The sequence below is a fragment of the Mustela erminea genome, chromosome 7 (assembly GCF_009829155.1).
Source record: "Mustela erminea isolate mMusErm1 chromosome 7, mMusErm1.Pri, whole genome shotgun sequence".
In the NCBI taxonomy this organism is placed as follows: Eukaryota; Metazoa; Chordata; class Mammalia; order Carnivora; family Mustelidae; genus Mustela; species Mustela erminea.
In genome coordinates, this window is record NC_045620.1 from 28060500 (window position 1) to 28083725 (window position 23226).

Genomic DNA, 23226 nt, shown 5'->3' on the forward strand with positions numbered 1-23226 from the left:
TCTCCATGAAAATTTTCCCAATCTCGCAAATGGAACCAGCGTTCCTGTGCTAGAGGCAGAACGATTTCCCCCCAAGATCATAGAATCTAGAAAGACCTCAAGACACCTGCTAGTGAAAATGATGAATCATAATTGTACACAGAAGCTCTTGAAAGCATTTAGGACAAAGAAATTCCTTACGTACAGAGGAAAGCCCATCAGAATAACATCAGACCTGTCCACAGAAACCTGGCAAGCCAGAAAGGGCTGGCAAGATGTATTCAGGGCACTAAATGAGAAGGACATGCAGCCAAGAATACTTTATCCAGCAAGACTTACATTCAAAATGAATGGAGAGATAAAGAGCTTCCAAGACTGGCAAGGTTTAAGAGTATGTGAGCACTACACTGACACTGCAGGAAATTTTAAGGGGGGTTCTATAAAAGAGGAAAAATCCTAAGAATATCATTGAACAGAAATATATGGAGACAATCTATAGAAACAAAGACTTCACAGGTAACACGATGTAAATAAAAACGTATATTTCAATAATCACTCTCAATATGAATGGCCTAAATGTGCCAATAAAATGACACAGGGTTGCAGATTGGATAAAACAACAGGACCCATCCATATGTTGTCTACAAGAGACCCATTTCGAACCCAAGGATACACCCATACTGAAAGTGAAGGGATGGAGAAGCATCTTTCATGGCAATGGGCCTCAAAAGAAGGCTGGGGTAGAGATTCTCATATCAGTTAATTAGATTTTAAACTAAAGACAAATAGTATGGAGGACATGGGGAGTTAGAGAGGAGAAGGGAGTTGGGGGAAATTGGAAAGGGAGGTGAACCATGAGAGACTATGGACTCTGAAAAACAATCGGAGGGGTTTGAAGGGGGTGGGAGGTTGGGGGAACCAGGTGGTGGGTATTAGAGAGGGCAGGGATTGCATGGAGCACTGGGTGTTGTGCAAAAATAATGAATACTGTTATGCTGAAAATAAATAAATAAATAAATAAATAGGAAATAAAGACTGTAGTCAGAGATACAGAAGTGCACTACATAATTCTTTTTTTTTTTTAAGATTTTATGTATTTATTTGACAGATAGATCACAAGTAGGCAGAGAGGCAGGCAGAGAGAGAGAGGAGGAAGCAGGCTCCCTGATGAACAGAGAGACTGATGTGGGGCTTGATCCCAGGACCCTGAGATCATGACCTGAGCTGAAGGCAGAGGCCTAACCCACTGAACCACCCAGGTGCCTGGACACTACATAATTCTTAAAGAGAATATCCACCAAGAAGATCTAACAATTGTAAATATTTATGCCCCCAATATGGGAGCAGCCAATTACATAAGAAAACTGTTAATCAAGATAATACATTAATAGTAGGAAATCTTAACACACCACTCTCAGTAATAGATCATCCAAGCAAAAAATCAATAAAGAAACAAGGCATTGAATGACACTTTAGACCAGAGGACCTCATAGATATATACAGAGCATTCCACCCTAAACAACATAATACTCATTCTTCTCGAGTGCATATGGAACCTTCTCCAGAATAGACCACATACTGGGTCACAAATCAGGGCTCAACTGATGTGAAAAGATTGCGGTTATTCCCTGCACATTCTCAGATCACAATGCTTTGAAACTGGAGCTCAACCACAAGGAAATGTTTGGAAGGAACTCAAACACCTGGAAGCTAAAGGCCATCTTGCTTAAGAATGCTTGGATTAGCCAGGAGATCAAAGAAGAAATTAAACAATTCATGGAAACCAATAAGAATGAAGACACTTCAGTCCAAAACCTATGGGTACAGCAAAGGCAGTCCTACAGGGGAAATACATAGCCATCCAAGCCTCCCTCAAAAAAAACTGAAAAATCCGGAATACACCTGCTGTCTCTACACCTTAAAGAACTGGAGAATCAACAACAAATTAAGCCAACTCCACACACAAGAAGGGAAATAATCAAGATTAGAGCATAAATCAATGAGATAGAAACTAGAGATACAGTAGAATGCATCAATGAAACTAGAAGCTGGTTTTTTGAAAGAATCAATAAGATTGATAAGCCATTGGGTACACTAATCCAAAATAGAGAAGGCCCAAATTAATAAAATTATGAATGAAAAGGGAGAGATCACAACTAACACCACAGAAATAGAAACAATCATCAGAAGTTAAGCAACCTAGATGAAATGGATGTATTCCTGGAAAATTATAAACTTCCAAAATTGAACCAGGAAGACATTGACAAGCTGAATACACTGTTATCTAGTCACGAGATTGAAGCGGTGATCAAAAACCTCCCAAAAAACAAGAGCCTAAGACCTGATGGATTCCTTGGGGAATTATACCAAACTTTCAAAGAAGAAACAACACCTACTCTCCTGAAGCTGCTTCAAACAATTGAAACAGAAGGAAAACTTCCAGACTCTTTTTATGAAGACAGCATTACCCTGATCCCCAAACCAGAAAAAGACCCTACCAAAAAGGAGAATTTCAACCAATATCCCTGATGAATATGATACGAAGATTCTCAACGAGATCCTAGCAAACAGGATCCAACAGCACATTAAAAAGATTAGCCACCATGACCAGGTGGGATTCATCCCTGGGTTGCAAGGGTGGTTCAATATTTGGAAATCAATGTAATAGAAAAAATCAATAAGAGAAGAAGGAAGAACCACATGGTCCTCTCAAATGATGCAGAAAAAGCATTTGACAAAATCCGGCATCCGTTCCTGATTAAAACGTATCAAAGTATAGGGATAGAGGGAACATTTCTGAACTTCATAAAATCTATCTATGAAAGACCCACAGCAAATATCATCCTCAATGGGAAAAAGCACACAGCCTTCCCACTGAGATCAGGAACACGACAAGGATGCCCACTCTCACCACACTTGTTCAACATAGTATTAGAAGTCCTAGCAACAGCAATCAGACAACAAAGAGAAATAAAAGGTATCCAAATTGGCAGTGAAGAAGTCAAACTCTCTCTCTTCGCAGATGACATGATACTTTATATGGAAAACTCAAAAGACTCCACCCCCAAACTACTAGAACTCATACAGCAATTCAGTAATGTGGCAGGATACAAAGTCAATGTGCAGATATCAGTGGCTTTCTTATACACTAACAATAAAAACACAGAAAGGGGAATTAGAGAATTGATCCCATTTACTATAGCACCCAGAACCATAAGATACCTGGGAATAAACCTAACCAAAGAGGTAAAGGATCTGTATTTGAGGAAATACAGAACACTCATGAAAGCAATCAAAGAAGACACAAAAAGATGGAAGACTATCCCATGCTCTTTGATCAAAAGAATAAACATTGTTAAAATGTCTACACTGCCTAGAGCAATCTATACTTTCAATGCAGTGGACGAACGGATAAGGAAGATGTGGTCCATATACACTATGGAGTATTATGCCTCCATCAGAAAGGATGAATACCTAACATTTGTATCAACATGGACAGGACTGGAAGAGATTATGCTGAGTGAAATAAGTCAAGCAGAGAGAGTCAATTATCATATGGTTTCACTTATTTGTGGAGCATAAGAAATAACACGGAGGACAAGGGGAGATGGAGGGGAGAAGGGAGTTGAAGGAAATTGGAGGAGGGATTGAACCATGAGAGACTATGGACTCTGAAAAACTATCTGAGGGTTTTGAAGGAGCGGGGAATGGGAGCTTGGGGGAGCCTGGTGGTGGGTATTATGGAGGGCACATATTGCATGGAGCACTGGTTGTGGTGCATAAACAATGAATTCTGTTACACTGAAAAGAAATTAAATAAAGAGGGGCCCCTGGGTGGCTCAGTGGGTTAAAGCCTCTGCCTTTGGATCAGGTCATGATCCCAGGGTCTTGGGATCGAGCCCCACATAGGGCTCTCTGCTCAGCGGGGAGCCTGCTTCCTCCTCTCTCTCTGCCTGCCTCTCTGCCTACTCGTGATCCTCCTCTCTCTCTGCCTGCCTCTCTGCCTACTCGTGATCTCTGTCAAATAAATAAATAAAATCTTTAAAAAAAAAAGAAATTAAATAAAGAAAAAAAAAGGAAGAAGAAGTAGAGATGGCAGAGGTGGGCACAGTGGGGAGTCAGGGACAGGCATTGTGGTGGGCCCTGGAGCCTTCTCTGTCTGATTGCTGTCCTGGAGAGGCCCAGGACTCCATGCTCTGAGGAGAGAAGACACTCCCCATCTCCATGATGTCAGAGGAAAGTGATTATGATGAAGGAATGACCATGGGACTTTTATCACTTTTTTTCAGGTTACCAAATGGACACACAAGGGGACCACAAGCTGAGAAGCTACTGGGCCAGTTGCTTGAGATTCCCAGAGCTTATGGAATCCACAAGCATGTGCTCATTCCTGAGGCTCATCCCATCCCAGTTTCACCGGGCTGCATTCCTGCTGATGTAGAGGCTCAAAGTCATGGTGTGGAATGAGGTTAGAGTTCTGGAGATGGTGATGATTTTTGTTGTAGAGGGTGGAAGGGGCTCCGTCCCCATGTTGATGAAACACGGGATGTGACAAGGTCCCAGGCTTGACCTTGGGCATGGTGGCTTTCCTTGACTGAGGCCATCTCAAAGCGGGCTGACAGCTGAGGGCCATCTCCTCAGGACTGGTGTACTACAGGGTGCACCATCCTCTGCAGAGCCCCTTCCACCTCACTTGCTTGGGAAAAGGACATGGATTAACTTCATCCACCACTGAGGTCTTAAAGCTACCCGACTTCACCCAAGTACCCAGAGTTCCCTGACTCCACCTGATCTAACCTGGGCTTCACTAATTGGAAACATTTGGAGTGAATATCATGGGGGACTAAGAAGCAAGTTGTTCTGGAATCTCTGAGTGACAGGTTTTGGGGTGAGCTCTAGCAGAGGACAGAGGACTGAGAAAGGAAGAGGAACCTTAGACTTGTGAAGTAAGATAAAATCTGGGTATAGAGACACAGACATCTCCCCATCTCACATTTCCTTGAATTGCCCTCCAAGGGGCAGTGATCCAGCTGAGGACAAGATGTTGACCTTTTTTTTTTTTTTAGAATAGAGTTACTTTTTTGGAACAGTTTTACATTTACAGAAAAACTGAGACAATCACAGAGTTCCAATATACAGGTGCATACAGTTTCCTCTCTTTATAGCATTTTACAGTAATTTGTTGCATCTGTTATAATTAGTGAACCAATATTGGGGCATTGTTATTAACCAAAATCCATAGTTTGATTTTGTCTTAGCTTTGGCTGTTATAGCAAAACAGCATAAGCTGGATGCCTTGAAGCAACAGGAACTTATTTCTCACAGTCCTGGAGGCTGGAAGTCTGAGATCAGGGTGCCATGATAGTTGGGTTGTGATGAGATCTCTCTTTGAATTTGCAGACTTCCAACGACTTGTATTTTCCCCTGGTGGATGGAGTGATCTGGCTGTCTGCCCCCTTTTCATGAAGGCAATGATCCCATTTATGGGGACTCCACCCTCATGACCTCATCATCTGCAAAGTCCCCATCTCCAAATCCTATGAACGATGGAGAGATACAGCCATTCAGTCCAGAAGAGATTTCCTTAGTTTTCACTCTGTGTCCCCTTCTGACCAGAATTCCATGGAGTATACCACATTACATTTCCTTGTCATGTCTCTCTAGGCTCCTCTCAGATGTGAGAGCTACTTGACTTTCCTTGATGGTGATGGCCTGACAGCTTTGAGTGCTGCTCAGGTATATGGTGGAATGTCCCTCATTGCAATTTGTCAGATGATTTTCTCATACTCAGACTTGGGGATTGGGTTTAGGGAGGAAGGTCACAGAGGAAAAGTGTCATTTTCATCACATTATATCAGGAAGCACATTGTGGCCATGGTTTATGACTATTGGCGAACTCGTGATCACATGGCTGGACTGTATTTGTTAGGTGTTCCCTCTGTAGTTACTCCCTATTTCTCCTTGCCATTCTGTCATCTTTGGAGGGCTATCACACCAGTGCCTGTGCTCCAGGGCTAGGCAGTTAAGCTCCCTTCTGAGGGTGAAATGTCTACATAAATCATTTGGAACTTTGCTATGCAGGACAGCAAAGTTTATTAATTTATTCAGTTATTTACTTATATCAATATGGGTTCAAAGATATTTATATGTGTGGTTATAATTGGTTTTAGTCAATTCAGGCAGCTGTAACAAAACATTCCAGACTGCGTGCCTAGGAAACAAAAGAAAGCACTTGCTCATAGTTGAGGAGGCAGGAGTCTGAGATCATGGAGACAGCATGGTTGGGAGAGGGCCCTCACAGATTTCTCCCTTTGTCCTCACATGGCCGAAGTGACTGGGGATCCCTGGGGGGTCTCTTCTATAAAGGCTAATCCCACTCATGAGGGTGGAGCACTCGTAACCTGCTCAGCTTCTGGAGTGCTGCCCCAGCACCAACAGCATCATGTGGGCTTGAGGATTCTAACACTCAGTTTTGTGGAGACTCGAACATGTAGACTATAACAGAACCAGATACTACTTTACTTATTTGTTGCCCAAACTCTTGCACATGGGCCACTGAGAGCTCTTCCAGAAGGTTCCTGTACCCATTCTTGTACTCCAATCAGTGGGTTATTCTTTGTTTCTTTGAAAATCCACCTGCTTGCTTTCTGGAGGATTTGAAGTTCTGATAGAACTTTCAAATACAACGAAGAGAGTGTAGTATTTATTGATATGGTTTTAGGTACATGTACCAGTCTTTTAAGCCTTGCCGGTCTTGGAAACTCTTTATCTCTCCATCCATTTTGAATGTCAGTCTTGCTGGATAAAGTATTCTTGGCTGCATGTTCTTCTCATTTAGTGCCCTGAATATATCTTGCCAGCCTTTTCTGGCTTGCCAGGTCTCTGAGGACAGGTCTGACGTTATTCTGATGGGCTTTCCTCTGTAAGTAAGTATCCTCTTTGTCCTAGCAGCTTTCAAGAGTTTATACCTACAATTATGATTCCTCAATTTGACTATCAGGTGTCGTGATTTTTTTTTGGAATGTATAATCTTGGGTGGAGACCGTTCAGCCTCTAGTATATGAACACTGGTTCCATTCGCAAGATTGGGAAAATTTTCATGAAGAACTTGTTCCACTATATTTTCTAGACTTCTTTTTTTCTCCTCCCCTTCAGGGATTCCAATAATTCTGATGTTGGAACGTTTCATGGCATCATTTATTTCCCTGATTCTGTTTTCATGGTTTCTAAGCTGTTTGTTCCAGGCTTCCTCCTGATCCTTTCTCTCTCTTTGTCCTCCAGATCACTAATTCTATCTTCTGTCTCAGTTACCCTAGCTTTAAGAGAATTTAGATTAGATTGGAACTCATTGAGAGTATTGTGAACCTCCTCCCTGGTAGCTTTAAGCTCCGCCCTAACATTGTGAACATCATCTCTCATTGCTTTCAGCTTGACCCTAATCAATTCCATTTGGTCATCCATGGCTTTCTTCAACCTAGCTATTGCCTGGATAGTTGTTAGCCTGAATTCTCTTTCTGACATATTGTCTATGTTGATAGCTGTTAGCTCTGTTGCAGAAGGCCCATCCTCTGTATTTTTCTTCTGTTGGGCATTCCTCCTCCTAGTCATTTTGGTGAGAGATGACTGAACAGATACAGCAGGATGTATCGACCGTGGTGCAGTCAAGGTGCACCCTGGAACACTTCTGAGCAATCAGGATTCCCCACCCAAATGAGAGACAAAAGAAAAGAAAAGGGAAAAAAAAGAGAGAGAGAGAGAGAGAGACAGGAAAAAAAGGGAAGATGTAAGAGAAGGTTCAGCCCAAATGGACCCCACAGTAAGATTTATGAAGTAGACAAACAAAAACAGACAAACAAAAAAACTGATAAAAGTATATGACAAGAGAAAAAAAATATATATGCAAATAAAGGAAGAACCTCGTCAAAAAGAACCCCAAGTGTAAGATTTATATGCTATCAGGACAAACACAAAAACACAGAAACACTGGTGGAAGAAAAAGATGGGAGAGTGGTTATAAATTCTCAGTGTTGTGAGGAAGGTTGTTTTGATTCTTCCTGGATGTATCTTGATATCTTTGTTAAAGTTGTACCAGTGTTGAATGAAGTGAAATCTTATTTTTAAATTCAACATCTGGTAGAAACTGATGTTTTCAATTATCTGTTCCCCAATTTATGTTTTAAAAATGTGAAGGCCTAACACATGGCTATCATTGTTTGACAACTGATGACTGAGTTTGTGTCATCATGCAAACATGGTGCAGACATGCGTAAACATGGTGCAGACATGCACGAACATCAGTCACCACAAGTCAGTTAAATACCATCAGTCCCCCAACACATGATTTCAGTTTCATTTGCCATGGAGGAATTTTCTGTGAGCAATTTCATGAAGTACAAATTTTGCCATTAACTCTTCCTCAGGCCACAAATCTCTATGTAGCCAACAGGTCCTCATCATGATAAGTAAGCATCATGTCTTTCAAGGCCGGAAGTGGTGGTTCTCTGTGACTCTGTTACTCAATTTACCACAGGCAGCAATGAAGGTGGTCATGTTGTCTCCTGTTCTCCCAATGAGGGACCAAGGTGACATTATACAAAAGTGAATGGTGGCCAAATGGAATTGGCATAAAGCTGAACGTATGCTGGAGAAATGAGAAGAGTTGGGGCTTCAGGTAGTGTTGAAATTGATTGCGATTGGGGCTCATGAGGGCACCAGGGGAATGGTGACAGGGGTGCTTGTCCCCAGAGTGTGGATATGCAGCCAGAGGAGCAGAGTGAGACAAGATTACCATGTCATTGAAGAAGGTGGTGGAAGGGAGGGTGAAAATGTCCAAGAGGATGTGACGCCAGAAGAATTCAAATTAATATTGTAAGGATTCCACAACATTGAAAGTACAAGGGATGGAATGTTGGAAGCTGATCCCAATTGAGACTGAAGTGAGGTAATTCAGACCTTGGCCCTATATGGTCAACCATGCAATTGGAAGAAGGCTTGCACTGTGTAAACTATTGATGAAGATTCTTTACAAAAAAACCAGAATGCTTCACCTTTCAGTGTTTCTAATATTTGAAATGACAATACACCAATAAATAATGGTTCTATTTTTTTTTCAGTTTCCTATACATTCATCATTGACATTTGGAAACTTTCTGTTTTAAAACGTTTTTAAAGGTCACAGAAAAATTGTTATTCTCCCACTGATTTTTGAGATCACTTTGCATGGTTTCAGCTGCACCATCAGTGTTTTTCCTGCACTACTGTGCAAAGTGAGCACTCCTTCCACTTATCATGACAGCTAATCCGAAGTTCTAGGGAAACAGTTTAATTAGGTTATGAGCTGTGGGAACACAGAGTGGGAGAAAGGACTTGATATTTTATACCGGGTGGTTTCTGGAAGGGACTTTTTAATAAGGTGATGTTTAAACAGAGCTTCAAAGAGGGAGAGAGTGTCATGCACATCTTTAGGGGGAAGAAGCAGAGGAAAGACACAGTTTGACTTCCATTGCCATGGAATCACTGCAGCTGAAACTGGAGAGCTGTAAGAGACAAAGAATGGTCCAGGAAGGAGTACTGTTGACCAGGACCAGGTAGCAGGCTTGGCGTGAGCAGTGTACAGATTCTGGGTGGGGCTCACTGGTTTTGGGAGGAGGCTTGCACTCACTTCTGAGAACATTTCAGGAATTTTATAAGCAAGTTTTTAAACACTGTTAGCTTGCCGTTGGTCACATTGGAAGTGTTGACACCATGGAAGTCCACAAGCGCTACAAATCCGGCTTCTTTCTCTTTCTCTGAGTAGATTACTTCACATTTATTATCTGGCCACTGCAAGCAACATTCTGAAGGCAGAATTGAATAGGGGATATAAAGTAAGAAAACCAAGGATGGCTCCAGGCTTCTGAACTGCCAGCTCACGTACATGAGCACTGGGGCTGGGAAGGATGAAGGTGACAGAAGAGCTAGTGTTCCCATCACAGGGAGGAGGGTGTTTTGTCCTTGGGTCTAAGGAGTAGGACGTGTAGGCAAAGAGGAAGGAGAATCATTTCTCTTCTTCATATCAGGATGAGATTCATTTTATTTAAGACCCTGTGAAGAACCTCACCAAGGCTAGAATGTCTGGGGGTTGGCAGAAATACCTCCCAAGAACATGGACATGAGCATGTAGTTCATGGCCACAGTCCCCAGAAGATGAATGAGAGACACCTGGTAAGTGTAGATGTGACTTTTTTCTCACATTCAGGCAGATATCTGTGCATCAGTGCCCAGAGAAAGTTCCCATGGCCTCTGCTGAGGACCTGGCATGTAGTCCCAGCTCTGGGGACATCAAGAATTGTGAGAAGGAGAAAAAGGGACTGTGGACAGGTGGGTCTTGGGAGCAAGCAAGGTATTTGGGGACAGAGTTGGGGAAGCTTCTCATTGTTCCTTTTCTTTGGCTTGGCCCCTCAAGGACGGAAGGAGCAGAGACTGAGGGTTGCATATAGTAGGGGAGGAAGGGAGGAGCTGTGGTACCCATGTTCACAGTTGATTATTTGCTCATCATTCCAGAAATGTTCCTCATGTGTCTCTTATGTTCTTGGTGCTATTTTATTCTTGAGACACCTGCTGTGAAAGGACAGCCAGCCACTGATGGAAGACTCTGCCACTTAAGCTTCCTCCCGTTGGTCTTGAACCCCCATCCCCATCCCCTCCGGTATGACCCACATAGGGTCATTGGAAGCTGTCCTCAGAGCAGCCCTCTGGCACCTGTCAGCCTTCCTCTAAACACAGACGTCTTGACCCCAAAGGAGCCCTAGTTTCTATAATCTGGTGATGGTCTCCAAGGGATCCTCCCACCCAGCTGCCTCTCATTGAGCCTCTCTGCCCACTTCCTTCCCAGAATCCCTAGGACTCTGTCCACACTTTTTGATAGCCTTTGATCCTGCCCACCTTTTATAGGCTAAATGCCCCAACACCTCAGGGAATGGGAACCCTGAGACTCCCAAGGGTATCAAGGAAGGTGTGTCATATGTTCTTTACTCCAGGTGGGCACTGACTCCAGGTGACCTGTGTGCTGACACTCTCCCTGACCTGGCTCTTTCTGGGACTAACATTGACCTTCCCTCCCTGACCCATAACTTACAATCAGGCCCTCGCTTCTTGTGGACATAGATGGCAGAGACAATGATGAGCAGCAGCAGCTTCGGGCCCAGGGTGACAGCTATCAGGATTGGAGTAGATGGCCTTGACTCTGGAAAAGAAGGGATAGGAGACACCATCAGAGGGGGCCACCCTAGAGTCCTTTCCCTGGGTCCTCCACTTACTGTATCTGAAGTGACTCAGGCTTATCAACGCTCCGAAGTTCATGAATTCGGAGTAAGACATTTCTCACCTCACTCACCCCTTTCTCACTGCCAGGTGTCCTTCTTGAGAAAAGGTGGGGAGAACGAGCACTCAGGAACGTGTAAGTCTGGTTTACCGTATTGGTTCTCACACCCAGTGGAGCAGGTCATACAGCCTCTTTCTGATGAGCCAACAGGCTCCTAGTTTACAGAAGGTGGACAGATGACATGGCTCAGATCCAGGGAACCCCCTCACTGCTGGCCTGCAGGATGACTCTGAGACCTTGTCTTTGGACCAGGACAAAGCTAAACTCTCTGATTCATAGAACCAAAAGTCCAGCTGGCCTCAAGTGGAGTGAGAACAGATGTCACAGTCAGTGGGGTTAAGGCTGCCCTGTTTTGCTCCATGCACATGGTTTGACAACTCCCACGTACAGAGGTGAAGAGGCAGTCTGTAAGGTGACCTGACCTCAGGAGACCTGCTGGCTGGACAATATCCTGGGGAGACAAGGAAATTCGGTCTAATGCTCAGGAGAATTTCAAACACCACCCAGCTCACTCGTACACCATTGCCACTGTCAGCCGAAGTCTTTCTGTCGGACATAGACTGTTGGATCTGGAAGGACAGCTTCTGATTTTTTTACTTTATACATAGACCATTTTTGGTTTTATATTTGAATTTAAAGAATCCAAATATTTTTTTTTTGAAATATATAGAGTAATCTTAAAGGAAAGAGTAGGTTCTCACCATATTTGCCCCTGGCATGTTAGGGGATGGCAGGTCTCTTCTGGGTGGGGCCCTGGACTTTTTCTGAGGTGAAAGAGTTCTATTGACCATGTTTGTCCCTGTTTCTAGAGGGGAACCGGCAGCAGAAGGCAGGCAGAAGTGAGGATACAGAGGCTAGGCCAATCCTCTCAATTTAAAACAACTCATGAAGAGCACTCACCTTGCTGCCTCTCTGTCAGTAATTGAGGCTTGCCATGCTGAATTGTGCCAACATCTCCCTTTGCCAGTCCTCCCTCCTTCGCGCTCTCACACAGGTGGATCAGGCAGCAACACACAGTGAGCTTTCTCTCTTCTCATGTCATCTGAGAGTCTCCCTCCTGGGAGATGTGTAGAGTTTGTCTGCTTGGGGTCTAGAAAGCCAGTTCTAATGGGAACATTTGGACCTAGGTCTCTGCCAGCTGGTCATGTGGCCCCCAGCCCTGTGGGCGGTAGAGCAGGGTAGGTGCTGGCTTGCCCTGTCCTTGTCACTGCTGAAACCTCACCGTGGTGACCTGGGCTGGTGTAAGCAGAGGAGCGGAGTATCCTGCCATTCTGCAAATAATGTGTTAATTACAAGAACTATGGATTGGCTGGCTGTTGCTGGGGGAGAAGCTGTGGAACTTAGGTGAAGTTCACTGCTGCTCAGGAGCAACACCACACAACAGGGGAAAGACTCCGGATGCTCTTACACATGAGAAGCCGTGTCCTCCAGGAACAGGCTTGACACTTCACCAGATGTTTGCATACCTGTCTGATCTGGGGGTGCAAAGCTAGCCTGACTCTTCCCATGTTTTCTTAATGTTTACTGCTGAAAAAGAGAACCATACAAGATTTATAAGAGTTTCAAGGAGAGGGTGGGCACTTTCTCCCACTTTGGCCAGCACAGTGAGTGTGCAGAGAGCAGGGCTGTGAGTCACGTTGTGGCTCACTTTCCTGCTTAGGCCAGATCTGCTGAGCCTCAGTGTCCCCATCTGTAAATGGGCTGAGATGGTCCCTCCAGCTTCATCCATTCTCAACCAGGGCATCCCCTGTGTGGGCAGCTTGGGGAAGAGGAAGGAGAGCTCTCCCAGAAAGAACAGATCTCCCTGGTGCTGGAGCCACATACTAGCGCTGGTGCCCAGGCAAGGAACGTACGACTGGGAATTCCTGTAACACCTGCACAATCAGGATAAAACCACCCGCATGCCTATGTCCAGGAGCTGAGGGAGACTCAGTGCTCTTATGGAAGTCAGTCCCTGAATTGCATGCTGCTTTTCTGCACGACCCACAACAAATGCCCAGCCTCTGGCATCTTCTCCATCCTGGGCTCTCAGTGTAAACAGTGAGTTTATATCTCTTCTCACTGTGATTCTTCTACATTGAAAGAGAGATATAACCCACCTCCCTGCCCTGGATGCATTCGTCCACAGGAAGGGAAGGGAATGGGAGCTTCATAAGAAAGGAGATCTTGGGGCGCCTGGGTGGCTCAGTGGGTTAAGTCTCTGCCTTCAGCTCAGGTCATGATCCCAGGGTCCTGGAATCTGGCCCCGTATCGGGCTCTCTGCTCAGCGGGGAGCCTGCTTCCTCCTCTCTCTCTGTCTGCCTCTCTGCCTACTTGTGATCTCTGGCTGTCAAATAAATAAACAATTAAAAAAAAAAAGAATTGTTTAAAAAAAAAGAAAGAAAGAAAGGAGCCCTTGCCTATATTGTTCCTTGCTTCCCCTGCATGCAGACCAGAGCCTGCACACAGCAGATGCTCAGTACCTGCCGAGTAGAGAAGAGTCAGCCACATGGAGGGGACACTCTCTGGAAGTAGGAGTAAGACTGCGTCATGTGACTGTGCAAGTCACTCAGACTATAATCCCCTCATCCCTGGAACCAGAGAGCTGGTCAGGATTGGAAAAGTCAACAGCTTTGGACCCACAGACTGGGGTGCTAGACTTTCCCACCATTTATCAGGGGCCTTTGAGCAAGCATCAAGACCTCTCCAGGCCTCAACTTCCCTGGTCTGTGGAACGGGCTGCAGTCAGGGACACCCACCACAACGCCTGATCTTTAGCTGTTGGTCAGAAAACGGAGGGCATTCTTATTAACTTGTTGTCACAACCAGGAGACAAAGGAGGCCCAGGCCATACTCACCGCTCACAGTGACCTGGGTGCCTGGTCCAGACTTAAACTCCACATCAGCAGGGTTCCCTTTCTGGAACTTCACACAGTAGTAGATTCCGGTGTCTGCTGGGGTGATGTTACTGATGCGGATGGAAAAGTCCGTGTTGTTTCTCCTTGTGGTGTCTGAAGCATTTGTTACTCGGGGGAAGTGGCCTCCTTTGTAACTGAAGATTAACTCCCGGCCTGGCCCTGTCCCCCTGAACCACTGAACAGGCCCTGTGGGGAGCAGGGAGGTCAGGGTGCAGCGCAGAGTGGCTGTCTGTCCGGCTGCGACAGACACTGACTTGTCAGGCTGGATCACCTGCAGCCCTGCCTCACCGGCCACACCTGGAGAGAAAACAGAGCAGTGGTCTCCTCATCCTGCCATGATCCTGTGCGTGTCCTCACATGTTTACCCACAACAGCTCCCTGACCTAGTGCACACTGGGATCGGCCCTTGCCCTGAGCCTGTAACGGGACACCCCATCATAACTGAGGAAACAAAGACACAGAGAATCTCAATGATGTGTCACAGAGCAGGTTTGACTTTGCAGCTGGATTTCCTGCCTTGATGACTAGCTAGTCCTTGGAGACATCAAGAAACGCAAACTCATTCCTTCTTACGTGAAGTGTCCTCAAAACCAGGCAGGGATAGAAATCAGAGAAGCAGGCTGCTGGTGCATCAGACATACACCCAGTGTCCTTTTCCATTTCTTAGCTACTCCTCAGGGAGGAAATTTGTGGTTCACCCTTGCAGAGTGTGAGCTGGTAAAACCCATGCACTTAGCAGTATTTGCAACCAAACATGCCTCCTAAGGAGGTCACGAGCTGTTACAAACAGGTCCTGGATGCACTAAAAACATCACATACTTTGGTTTCCAAGTCTGGAGAAGACGGGTCAGGAAGCTGAAGTGCTAGGACAAAAATGGGAAGAAACAGGAATGTACCATGGAGGGAGACATGGAGGGAAAATGGGAGGGGAGAAGGAAGAGGATCAGGTGGTCATGAGGAGCCAAGGAAAGGTGAAAAATCTACCATTTGTGTATCTATAATCCTCTTATTTCTATTTCTGGCCCAGGCCTTGCCTCTGAGCTATGCTTTGTAGGTCTGAATACCATCGAACTTTTTCTTAGCTAGAAGTAAACCTTTCACAGCTAACATATCCTAAACTGAACTCAGTTTTCCACAAATTCTTGCACATCTCAGCAGAGACACCTTTATTTTCCCAGATGCTTAGGTTCTGAGCCTTGGGTGCCTTTCTTTCCCACCTCAATTCCTATGCACCAGGACATCCTAATGGCTCCCCTACTGCAGGCACCCACAGTGTCTCCCCTCTCCCCTTTCTCTGCTGACTGCTCTCTTGCTGCAAACCACTTTTCTTTGTTTGCATGGATGCACTGAGCTCTTGAGGGCTCTAGCTGCTTCTCTCTATGTCCTGTGGTACTCCATTCTCAACCAAATGCTGGAATGAAACTCATGTCAGATTGTGTCACTTCTGTCTTCAAAACCTTGCATAGGTACCATTTCATTCAGAATAAAATCCCAAATCCTTGAAGAGAGCAAGAGCATTCTGCTCTCGTGCTGTTCCCATGCTGTTTGGGAAGGCTCTTCCCCCAGAAAATTACATAGCTCACTCCCCCACCTTCTTACAATCTTTGCTCCAGGCTACCTGTTTAAATACATCCCACCCTAGCAATTCTCCCATTTTTGTATCCAGCTGCACTGTCATGTTTTTTCCTTAATGTTCATCAATCTCTGTACCTCTGTTATTTACTGATTTATTGCATCTATTTTTTTCTGTCCTTTCCTCCACTATGATACAACTTCTACAAGGGCAACTACTTTGTCTCTTTTACGCATCAACATGCCCTATGTTAATATAACTGTTCTTGTCACCTAGTAGGTATATATTTGTATAATGTGTTAATTGCCCAATGTGATCCCTTTCGGAGGGAGTCTATTTTCAGTGGAGAATTTCTCAGGACATTATATCAGAAGCTGAGTTTCCCACATAGATGACTTGGATGAAACAAACACTTGCATATACCCAGAATATAGAAGCACTTAAGAGAAGCGAACTACAAACATTCTTGACCACACAACCCCCTTCTCCACAGTGATTGGAAGATCTGCAGAAATCTCATGGGATGGAAGTGTGGTCATCGGATTTGAGAAGAGCAATGGTTAGACCTGTGAGATTTAGAATCAGACTGCCTAGGTTCCGATCCTAGATCTCCCACTTATACTCAGCGACCTTGGCCCTTTCTGTGCCTTCTTTTCTTATCTCCAAGGTAGGGGTGACAGGAATGTCTGCCTTGGATACAAAGATCACATGGCATAATGGACATAGGCATTTCCAGGTGTGTGTGTGGCACATGGTGAGTGCTCAGGAATTTAGAAAGTTATCACTCATGAGATTTCCTGAGGCACGGAGGCATTATATCCCAATCCCAATCAGATAATTGGGATTGGGATATGAAAATGGATATAATTACAGATGCAGATCACATAGGCAGGAGTCTCTGAATTTGTGTCCCCTTCTTTCCTCATCCACTTGAATCCAGCATGGAGGCATTTCCAAGGTAATAATGCACAAGGTTCTATTCATTTTACCAAGAGAGAAGTTTGTTTTTAATTTAAGAGCGTGGTGAGGGGTGAGATGTAGGTTTAGAGAATTAAAGAAGAGGGTGAGTAGCTCAGAGACAGGGATCCAAACATCGTTCTAATGTGCATTTCACGTAGACTGGCTGCATTATGAGGAGAAAAAGCAAGGTGTTTTCCAAAATCCCATGTGTGTGTGCAAATGCATTTGTGTACATTTCCCTATGTCCATTCCTATGCATGCACACACGTGCGCACACACACACAGAGGTAAGTGCATTCCCTGTATATGTACAGTGTGGCCCAACATGATAGTAGAGACTGTTTTGAGGATTAAGTGAAATTATAGTACATGTTAAACTTTAGTAACAATTTGGCACCTAGGAAACATGCAGCACATCATTAACAAGAGTTGTGAGTCCACGCAGCACAGTGGAACTCTGGAGACATCAGTGCTCAGGATACGCATGAGGTGCTGTGGAGAACCCGCTCCCCTTCTGATAGTGTGTGAAAGGCGTTGTCCTCTCCAATTCCCACAGAGGAGGTTCCAGAACTGAACTCTGAGTCAAGGCCAGGACCCAGGTGCTGTTTCAGGTGCAGTTCAAGTTGCCCCTTGTCTTCTCTGCCAGGTGACTCCCTACCAGTCTGGGCACAGGAAGGTCATTTCTGATGGGTCTGACTGTTGGCATCAACCACTCCTAGCTGCCTCCCTGCACACCTCACTGAGGTCAGAGAGAGTGTGCAGCAGTCCCTTCAGGGGATAGGGGACCCCTAAGAAAGCCGGAACCAGGCTTCCCAGCTGACTGCAGGCAATGCCATGGCACGGTGTGGCTCCTCTGTGACATGGGACAGGAGGCATTTCTCCTTCCCTCTCCTACCACACAGGGTTGCAGGAAGGGGCAAGTAAGGGAATGCAAGCAGTTTGCTTGGGATTTATCATTGGAAACACAGATGGAAAAGAGCAGATGAATCAGAGAGTGGCTGACAGTAACCTCAGTCTCTCTCTCTCTCTTTTTTTTTTTTTGTTCTTTCATAACTCCTATTTAATGTTATGTTGGAGAAAAGAAATAAAGGCCATTAAGATTTAAAAGGAAGAAGTAATATGTTATGGTGTATACAGAAAAGTCAAATGCATCTAATGTGACAGAACTAGAAAAAGAATTAGCAAGACTATAAGATACATCAATGTAAAAAAATTAATTTGACTTAATATTAAAAAATTAGAGAAAAGATTATATACATTCCAGCTTATTAAAAACTAAGTTATATTAAAAATACTCTTATTTTATTTCTTTAAGAAAATTAAGTCTTTTATAAAGCAATCTAGTACCTTATGTCAAATTTTAATAGCATTCACTTTCTTAAGATAACTAAAACACTATTGTTCATTAGGATAGACCTTTGTTTAAAGCTAGTTCCTTGTAGTAAACAAATTCCACTAATTTTCCATTAGCTTAAAATTGTCTCATAAACTATACTTAAGTTTCAGAATAAATGACAGTGTACAGCAGTGTTTATGTAAATGAGATAAAATTCTCATGAACATCAGAACCTTCACTCTTGCTGAAGTTGTGATTATCACACTAATTAAGTATATCCTCTCTATTCTGAGTAATATCTTCTAAGATGATTGCCACACTTATGATCACAGCTCTTTAACTATATAAGATGGTTTTCCTCCTGTATATAAATTTATTAAAATTAACTTACTTATTTATTTTTGTTAAGGTATTCTGAAAATTTTTACATGATCCTTCTGACTTCAGATCCTAAGGAAATGAAGTCGGGTAAAGGCACTGGGGAATTTTTTACTGAGGTTAAATTCTTAAAAAATAATTAAAATAGTTTTCTTTTTCTCTTCTGTCTCTCTTTTTATTTTTTCTTATTCTTTTCCCACTGTTATTTTAATTTCTCTTCTCATACTCTCCGTTCTTATTTTTCTCCACCTTTACAAATGACCCTTGAATAACATAGGGTTTAGTGGCACCAACCCCCACACAACCGAAAATATGCCTGTACTGTCATTTGCAAATATCTTCTCCCATTCCGTGGGTTACCTCTTTGTTTTGTTGTTTGTTTTGTTTGTTTGCTGTGCAGAAGCTTTTGATCTTGATGAAGTCTCAAAAGTTCATCTTCGCTTTTGTTTCCTTTGCCTTTGGAGACATATCTTGAAAGAAGTTGCCTCAGTCTCATTTTAGTGTTAAAAACCCCCTCTGAATATTCGTCTCCAGCCCTAATATATAGAGCCTGCTTGGCCCTGTTCAGTATCATGGATTTGGAAATTATTCCCTGTGATCCATTAAATGTAAAATAAGGACAACTTTGTGAGGAAACTCCCCCTCCGTGGTCTCTGTTTCTCCCTCACCAAGGAGCCAAGCTCCTTTGGTCCTAGCAGAGCAGGGCTCCTCCTCAGGGCTCCTCCTCCTCCACTTCCTGTGGCCTCCAGCTGTTTCATCCACAACAGAGCAAATATCTCACCTTCTCCAGCCCGACAGTGACAGCCACCCTCCTTTTCCATCTGACATTCTCGCTGCAAGCGGTTATGGGGAGGGGTCCATCCGGGTGTCCAGACATGTTGACTCGACAACAGAGGGAAGATGTCGGGTCCCGACGGCTGAGTCTAGAATATGAACTCTTGCCCACGAAGTCAAATACCCTCCAGGATGTGCCTCCCAGTCATCCTTAGTCTGCAGAGCCAGGAATGGGGTGCCTGGTGTTGCTGGGATTGCGGGGGCCCCTCTGCTCTGTCCAAGCTGGTGCCCCAGGCTGCTCAGTGAAGAAGCATCACCACATATCAGGGGAAAGACTCCAAAGGCTCTTACACGTGAGAAGCCGTGTCTTTCAGGAACAGGCTCGACACTTCACCAGATGTTTGCATACCTGTCTGATCTGGGGGTTCAAAGCTAGCCCACCTCTTCCCGTGTTTTCTTAATGTTTACTGCTGAAAAAGAGAACCATACAAGACTTACAAGAGCTTCAAGGAGAGGGTGGGCACTTTCTCCCACTTTGGCCGACGCAGTGAGTGTGCAGAGAGCAGGGCTGTGAGTCAGGCTGTGGCTCACTTCCCTGCTCAGGCCGGATCTGCTGAACCTCAGTATCCCCATCTGTAAATGGGCTGAGATGGTCCCTCCAGCTTCATCCATTCTCAACCAGGGCATCCCCTGTGTGGGTAGCTTGGGGAAGAGGAAGGAGAGCTCTCCCAGAAGAAACAGATCTACCCGATGCTGAAACCACCTACTAGTGCTGGTGCACAGGCAAGGTGGGTACGACTGGGAACTCCTGTAACACCTGCACAATCAAGATAAAACCACCCGCATGCCTATGTCCAGGAGCTGAGAGGAGATTCAGTGCTCTTATGTGAGTCAGTCCCTGAATTACATGATGCTTTTCTGCATAGACGCACAACAAATGCCCAGCCTCTGGCATCTTCTCCATCCTGGGCTCTCAGCATAAACAGTGAGCTTTTACCTCTTCTCACTGTGATTCTTCAACGTTGAAAGACAGACATGTCCCACCTCCCTGCCCTGGGTGCATTTGTCCACAGGAAGGGAAGGGAATGTGAGCTTCATGAGAAAGGAGCCCTTGCCTGTTTTGTTCCCTGTTTCCCCTGCAGGCAGACAAGAGCCTGCACACAGCAGGTGCTCAGTAAGTGTTGAGTAGAGAAGAGTCAGCCACATGGAGGGGACACTCTCTGGAGGCAGGAGTTAGATTGGGTCATGTGACTGGGCAAGTCACTCAGACTGTAATTCCCTCATCCGTGGAAGTAGAGGGCTGGTCAGGATGGCAAAAGGCGAGAACTGTGGACCCACAGACTGGGGTTCTAGACTTTCCTACCATTTGTCAGGGGCCTTGAATAAGCAACAGGACCTCTCTAGGCCTCAACTTCCCTGATCCGTGGAAGGGGCTGAAGTCGGGGACACCCACCACAATGCCTGATTCTGAGCTTTTGCCCAGACAATGGAAGACATTCTCATTGACTTGTTATCACAACCAGGGGACAAATGAGGCCCAGGCCGTACTCACTGCTCACAGTGACCTGGGTGCCTGGTCCAGACTTAAACTCCACATCATCAGGGGTCCCTTTCTGGAACTTCACACAGTAGTAGGTTCCGGTGTCTGCTGGGGAGATGTTACTGATGCGGATGGAAAAGTCCATGTTGTTTCTCCTTGTGGTGTCTGAAGCATTTGTTACTCGGGGAAAGTGGCCTCCTTGGACACTGAAGATTAACTCCCGGCCTGGCCCTGTCCCCCTGAACCACTGAACCGGCCCTATGGGGAGCAGGGAGGTCATGGTACAGTGCAGAGTGGCTGTCTGTCCGGCTGCGACTGACACTGACTTGTCAGGCTGGATCACCTGCAGCCCCGCCTCACTGGCCACACCCGGAGGGACAACAGAGCAGTGGTCTAGTCATCCTGCCTTAATCCTGCGCATCTCCTCATGTGTTTATGCAGAACAACTCCCTGAGAGAGTGCAACTGGTAGCGGCCCTCGCCCCAAGCCTGTAAAGGGAGATCCCATCACAACTCAAGAAACAAAGACACAGAGAGGCTCAATGATGTCTCACCGACCCTTTTGAATTTTCAGCTGGGTTTCTTGCCTTGGTGACTAGCTAGTCTCTGGAGACATCGAGAAACACAAACTCATTAAGTGAAATTATAGTACATGTTAAACTTCCGTAACTATTTGGCACCTAGGAAACATGCAGCACATCATTAACAAGAGTTTGTGAGTACACACAGCACAGTGGAACTCGGGAGACCTCTGCGTGTGATGTAGGATGTCTCTTCTGTTTGCCTCTCTGTTTCTGATGTTTCTGCACGTGGCCTCCACTGAAGAGCCAGTCAGCATAACATGGTTAACAAGATGAACTATGGAGCTGAGTGGGCTGAACATGAACCCTAGTAGCTCCACTAACGTAAGTAGGTGGCACTGGGCTGGTTGCTCTCTCTGCCTCAGTTTCCTCATCTGCAAGTCAGGAGTACAGTCATAGCTCTGAGGCAGGCCTTCTGTGGAGAGTCTGGGTAGCACACCTGTGTTTACCTGGAGGCCCTAAATGCCCAGGGCAGGGAGAGGTTTAGGAGGCAGGGAATGGGGAATCTCCCTCAAGGCAATGCTCACCTGTGAGTCCCAACAGCAGAGTCAGCAGCAGGTAAGGAGGAGGGCAGGGTCTAGAGACAGGGGCCCACATTGAGGAGGCCTGAGGGTCCCGCTTTCTGCAAATGTGTGTGCTAGGGCAATGGGGCCTTTGTTCTGTAGGGAGGAACAGCCTGCCCCACTTGGGATAGAAGAGGAAGGAAGCATCTATGACGCAGTAACAGGGTGGTGAGGCAGCGATCTGCTTCTTGATTATGAAACAGACATCAGGCAGAGAGGCCTCACATGGTGAGAGGGGCCTCTTCTTACATTTTGGTTTTTTAAAATTTTTAATTATAATCATGTTTTGTTAGTCACCATATAGTACATCATTAGTTTTTGATGTACTGTTCCATGAGTCATCATTTGCGTATAACACCCAGAATCCCATTGCAATCCGTGCCCTCCTTAATACACATCACTGGGCTCACCCATCCCCCCACTACCCACCCCTTACAACCCTCTGTTTGTTTCCCAGAGTCCAAATCTCTCATTGTTGGTATCCTGCTCTGAATCTCTCCCCAACTTTTTTTCCCTTCCTGTTCCTAATGTCCTCCATGCTATTCCTTATGTTCCACAAATAAGTGAAACCATATGATAGTTGACTTTCTCGACTTATTTCACTCAGTATAATCTCCACATCATCCATGTTGATGCAAAATTTAGGTATTCCTTTCTGATGGCTAAGTAATATTCCATTGTACATATGAACCATTCTTTATCCATTCATCTGTTGAAGGGCATCTTGGTTCTTTCCACAGTTTGGCTATTGTGGATATTGCTGCTACGAACATTGGGGTGTCTGTGGCCCTTCTTTTCACTACATCTGTATCTTTGAGCTAAATGCCCAATAGAGCGATTGCTGGGCCAAAGGGTAGCTCTATTTTCTACTTTTTGAGGAACCACCACACTGTCTTCCACAGGGGCTGTACCAACTTGTGTTCCCACGAACAGTGTGAGATGGTTCCCCTTTCTCCACAACCACTCCAATATTTGTTGTTTCTTCTCTTGTCAGTTTTTGCCATTCTAACTGGGCTAAGGTGGTATCTCACTATGGTTTTGATTTCAATTGTCCTGATGGCTAATGATGATGAGCATCTTTTCGTGTGTCTATTAGCCATTTGTATGTCTTCTTTGGAAAAGTGTCTGTTCACGTCTTGTGACCATTTTTTGACTTGATTATTTGTTCTCTGGGGGTTGAGTTTGAGAAGTTCTTTATAGATCTTGGATACCAGCCCTTTATCTGTAGTGTCACTTGCAAATATCTTCTCCAATTCCATGGGTTGTCTCTTTGTTTGGTGTTGT

The 23226-nt window shown here is 44.9% G+C and overlaps 2 protein-coding genes across 8 annotated transcripts in view; both read right to left on the reverse strand.

Moving 5' to 3' along the window:
* Positions 1–23226, reverse strand: part of LOC116595144 (signal-regulatory protein beta-1-like) — a 202355-nt gene that overhangs the window by 132694 nt on the left and 46435 nt on the right. For 3 of the 6 annotated variants that reach the window (XM_032351172.1, XM_032351171.1, XM_032351169.1), the window contains exon 6: positions 14179–14535. The exons of 1 other annotated variant lie outside the window; for it this stretch is intronic. In XM_032351172.1, coding sequence (XP_032207063.1) covers positions 14179–14535 — 357 coding nt within the window. Of the gene's footprint in view, positions 1–8428; positions 10579–11095; positions 11204–14178; positions 14536–23226 lie in introns of those variants that run through there. 2 more of the 6 variants (XM_032351174.1, XM_032351173.1) reach the window with 2 other exon arrangements.
* Positions 19677–22034, reverse strand: LOC116595151 (signal-regulatory protein beta-1-like). 2 transcript variants are annotated; one of them, XM_032351208.1, is made up of 3 exons: positions 21907–22034; positions 20812–21168; positions 19677–19729 (listed from the first exon to the last, which is right to left on the reverse strand). In XM_032351208.1, exons 1-3 carry the CDS (start codon positions 21974–21976, stop codon positions 19692–19694), a joined length of 465 nt encoding a protein of 154 aa, XP_032207099.1. In that variant the 5' UTR covers positions 21977–22034; the 3' UTR covers positions 19677–19691. The 2 variants fall into 2 exon arrangements, with proteins under 2 accessions (XP_032207099.1, XP_032207098.1); XM_032351207.1 differs by lacking the exon at positions 19677–19729 and adding an exon at positions 19909–19961.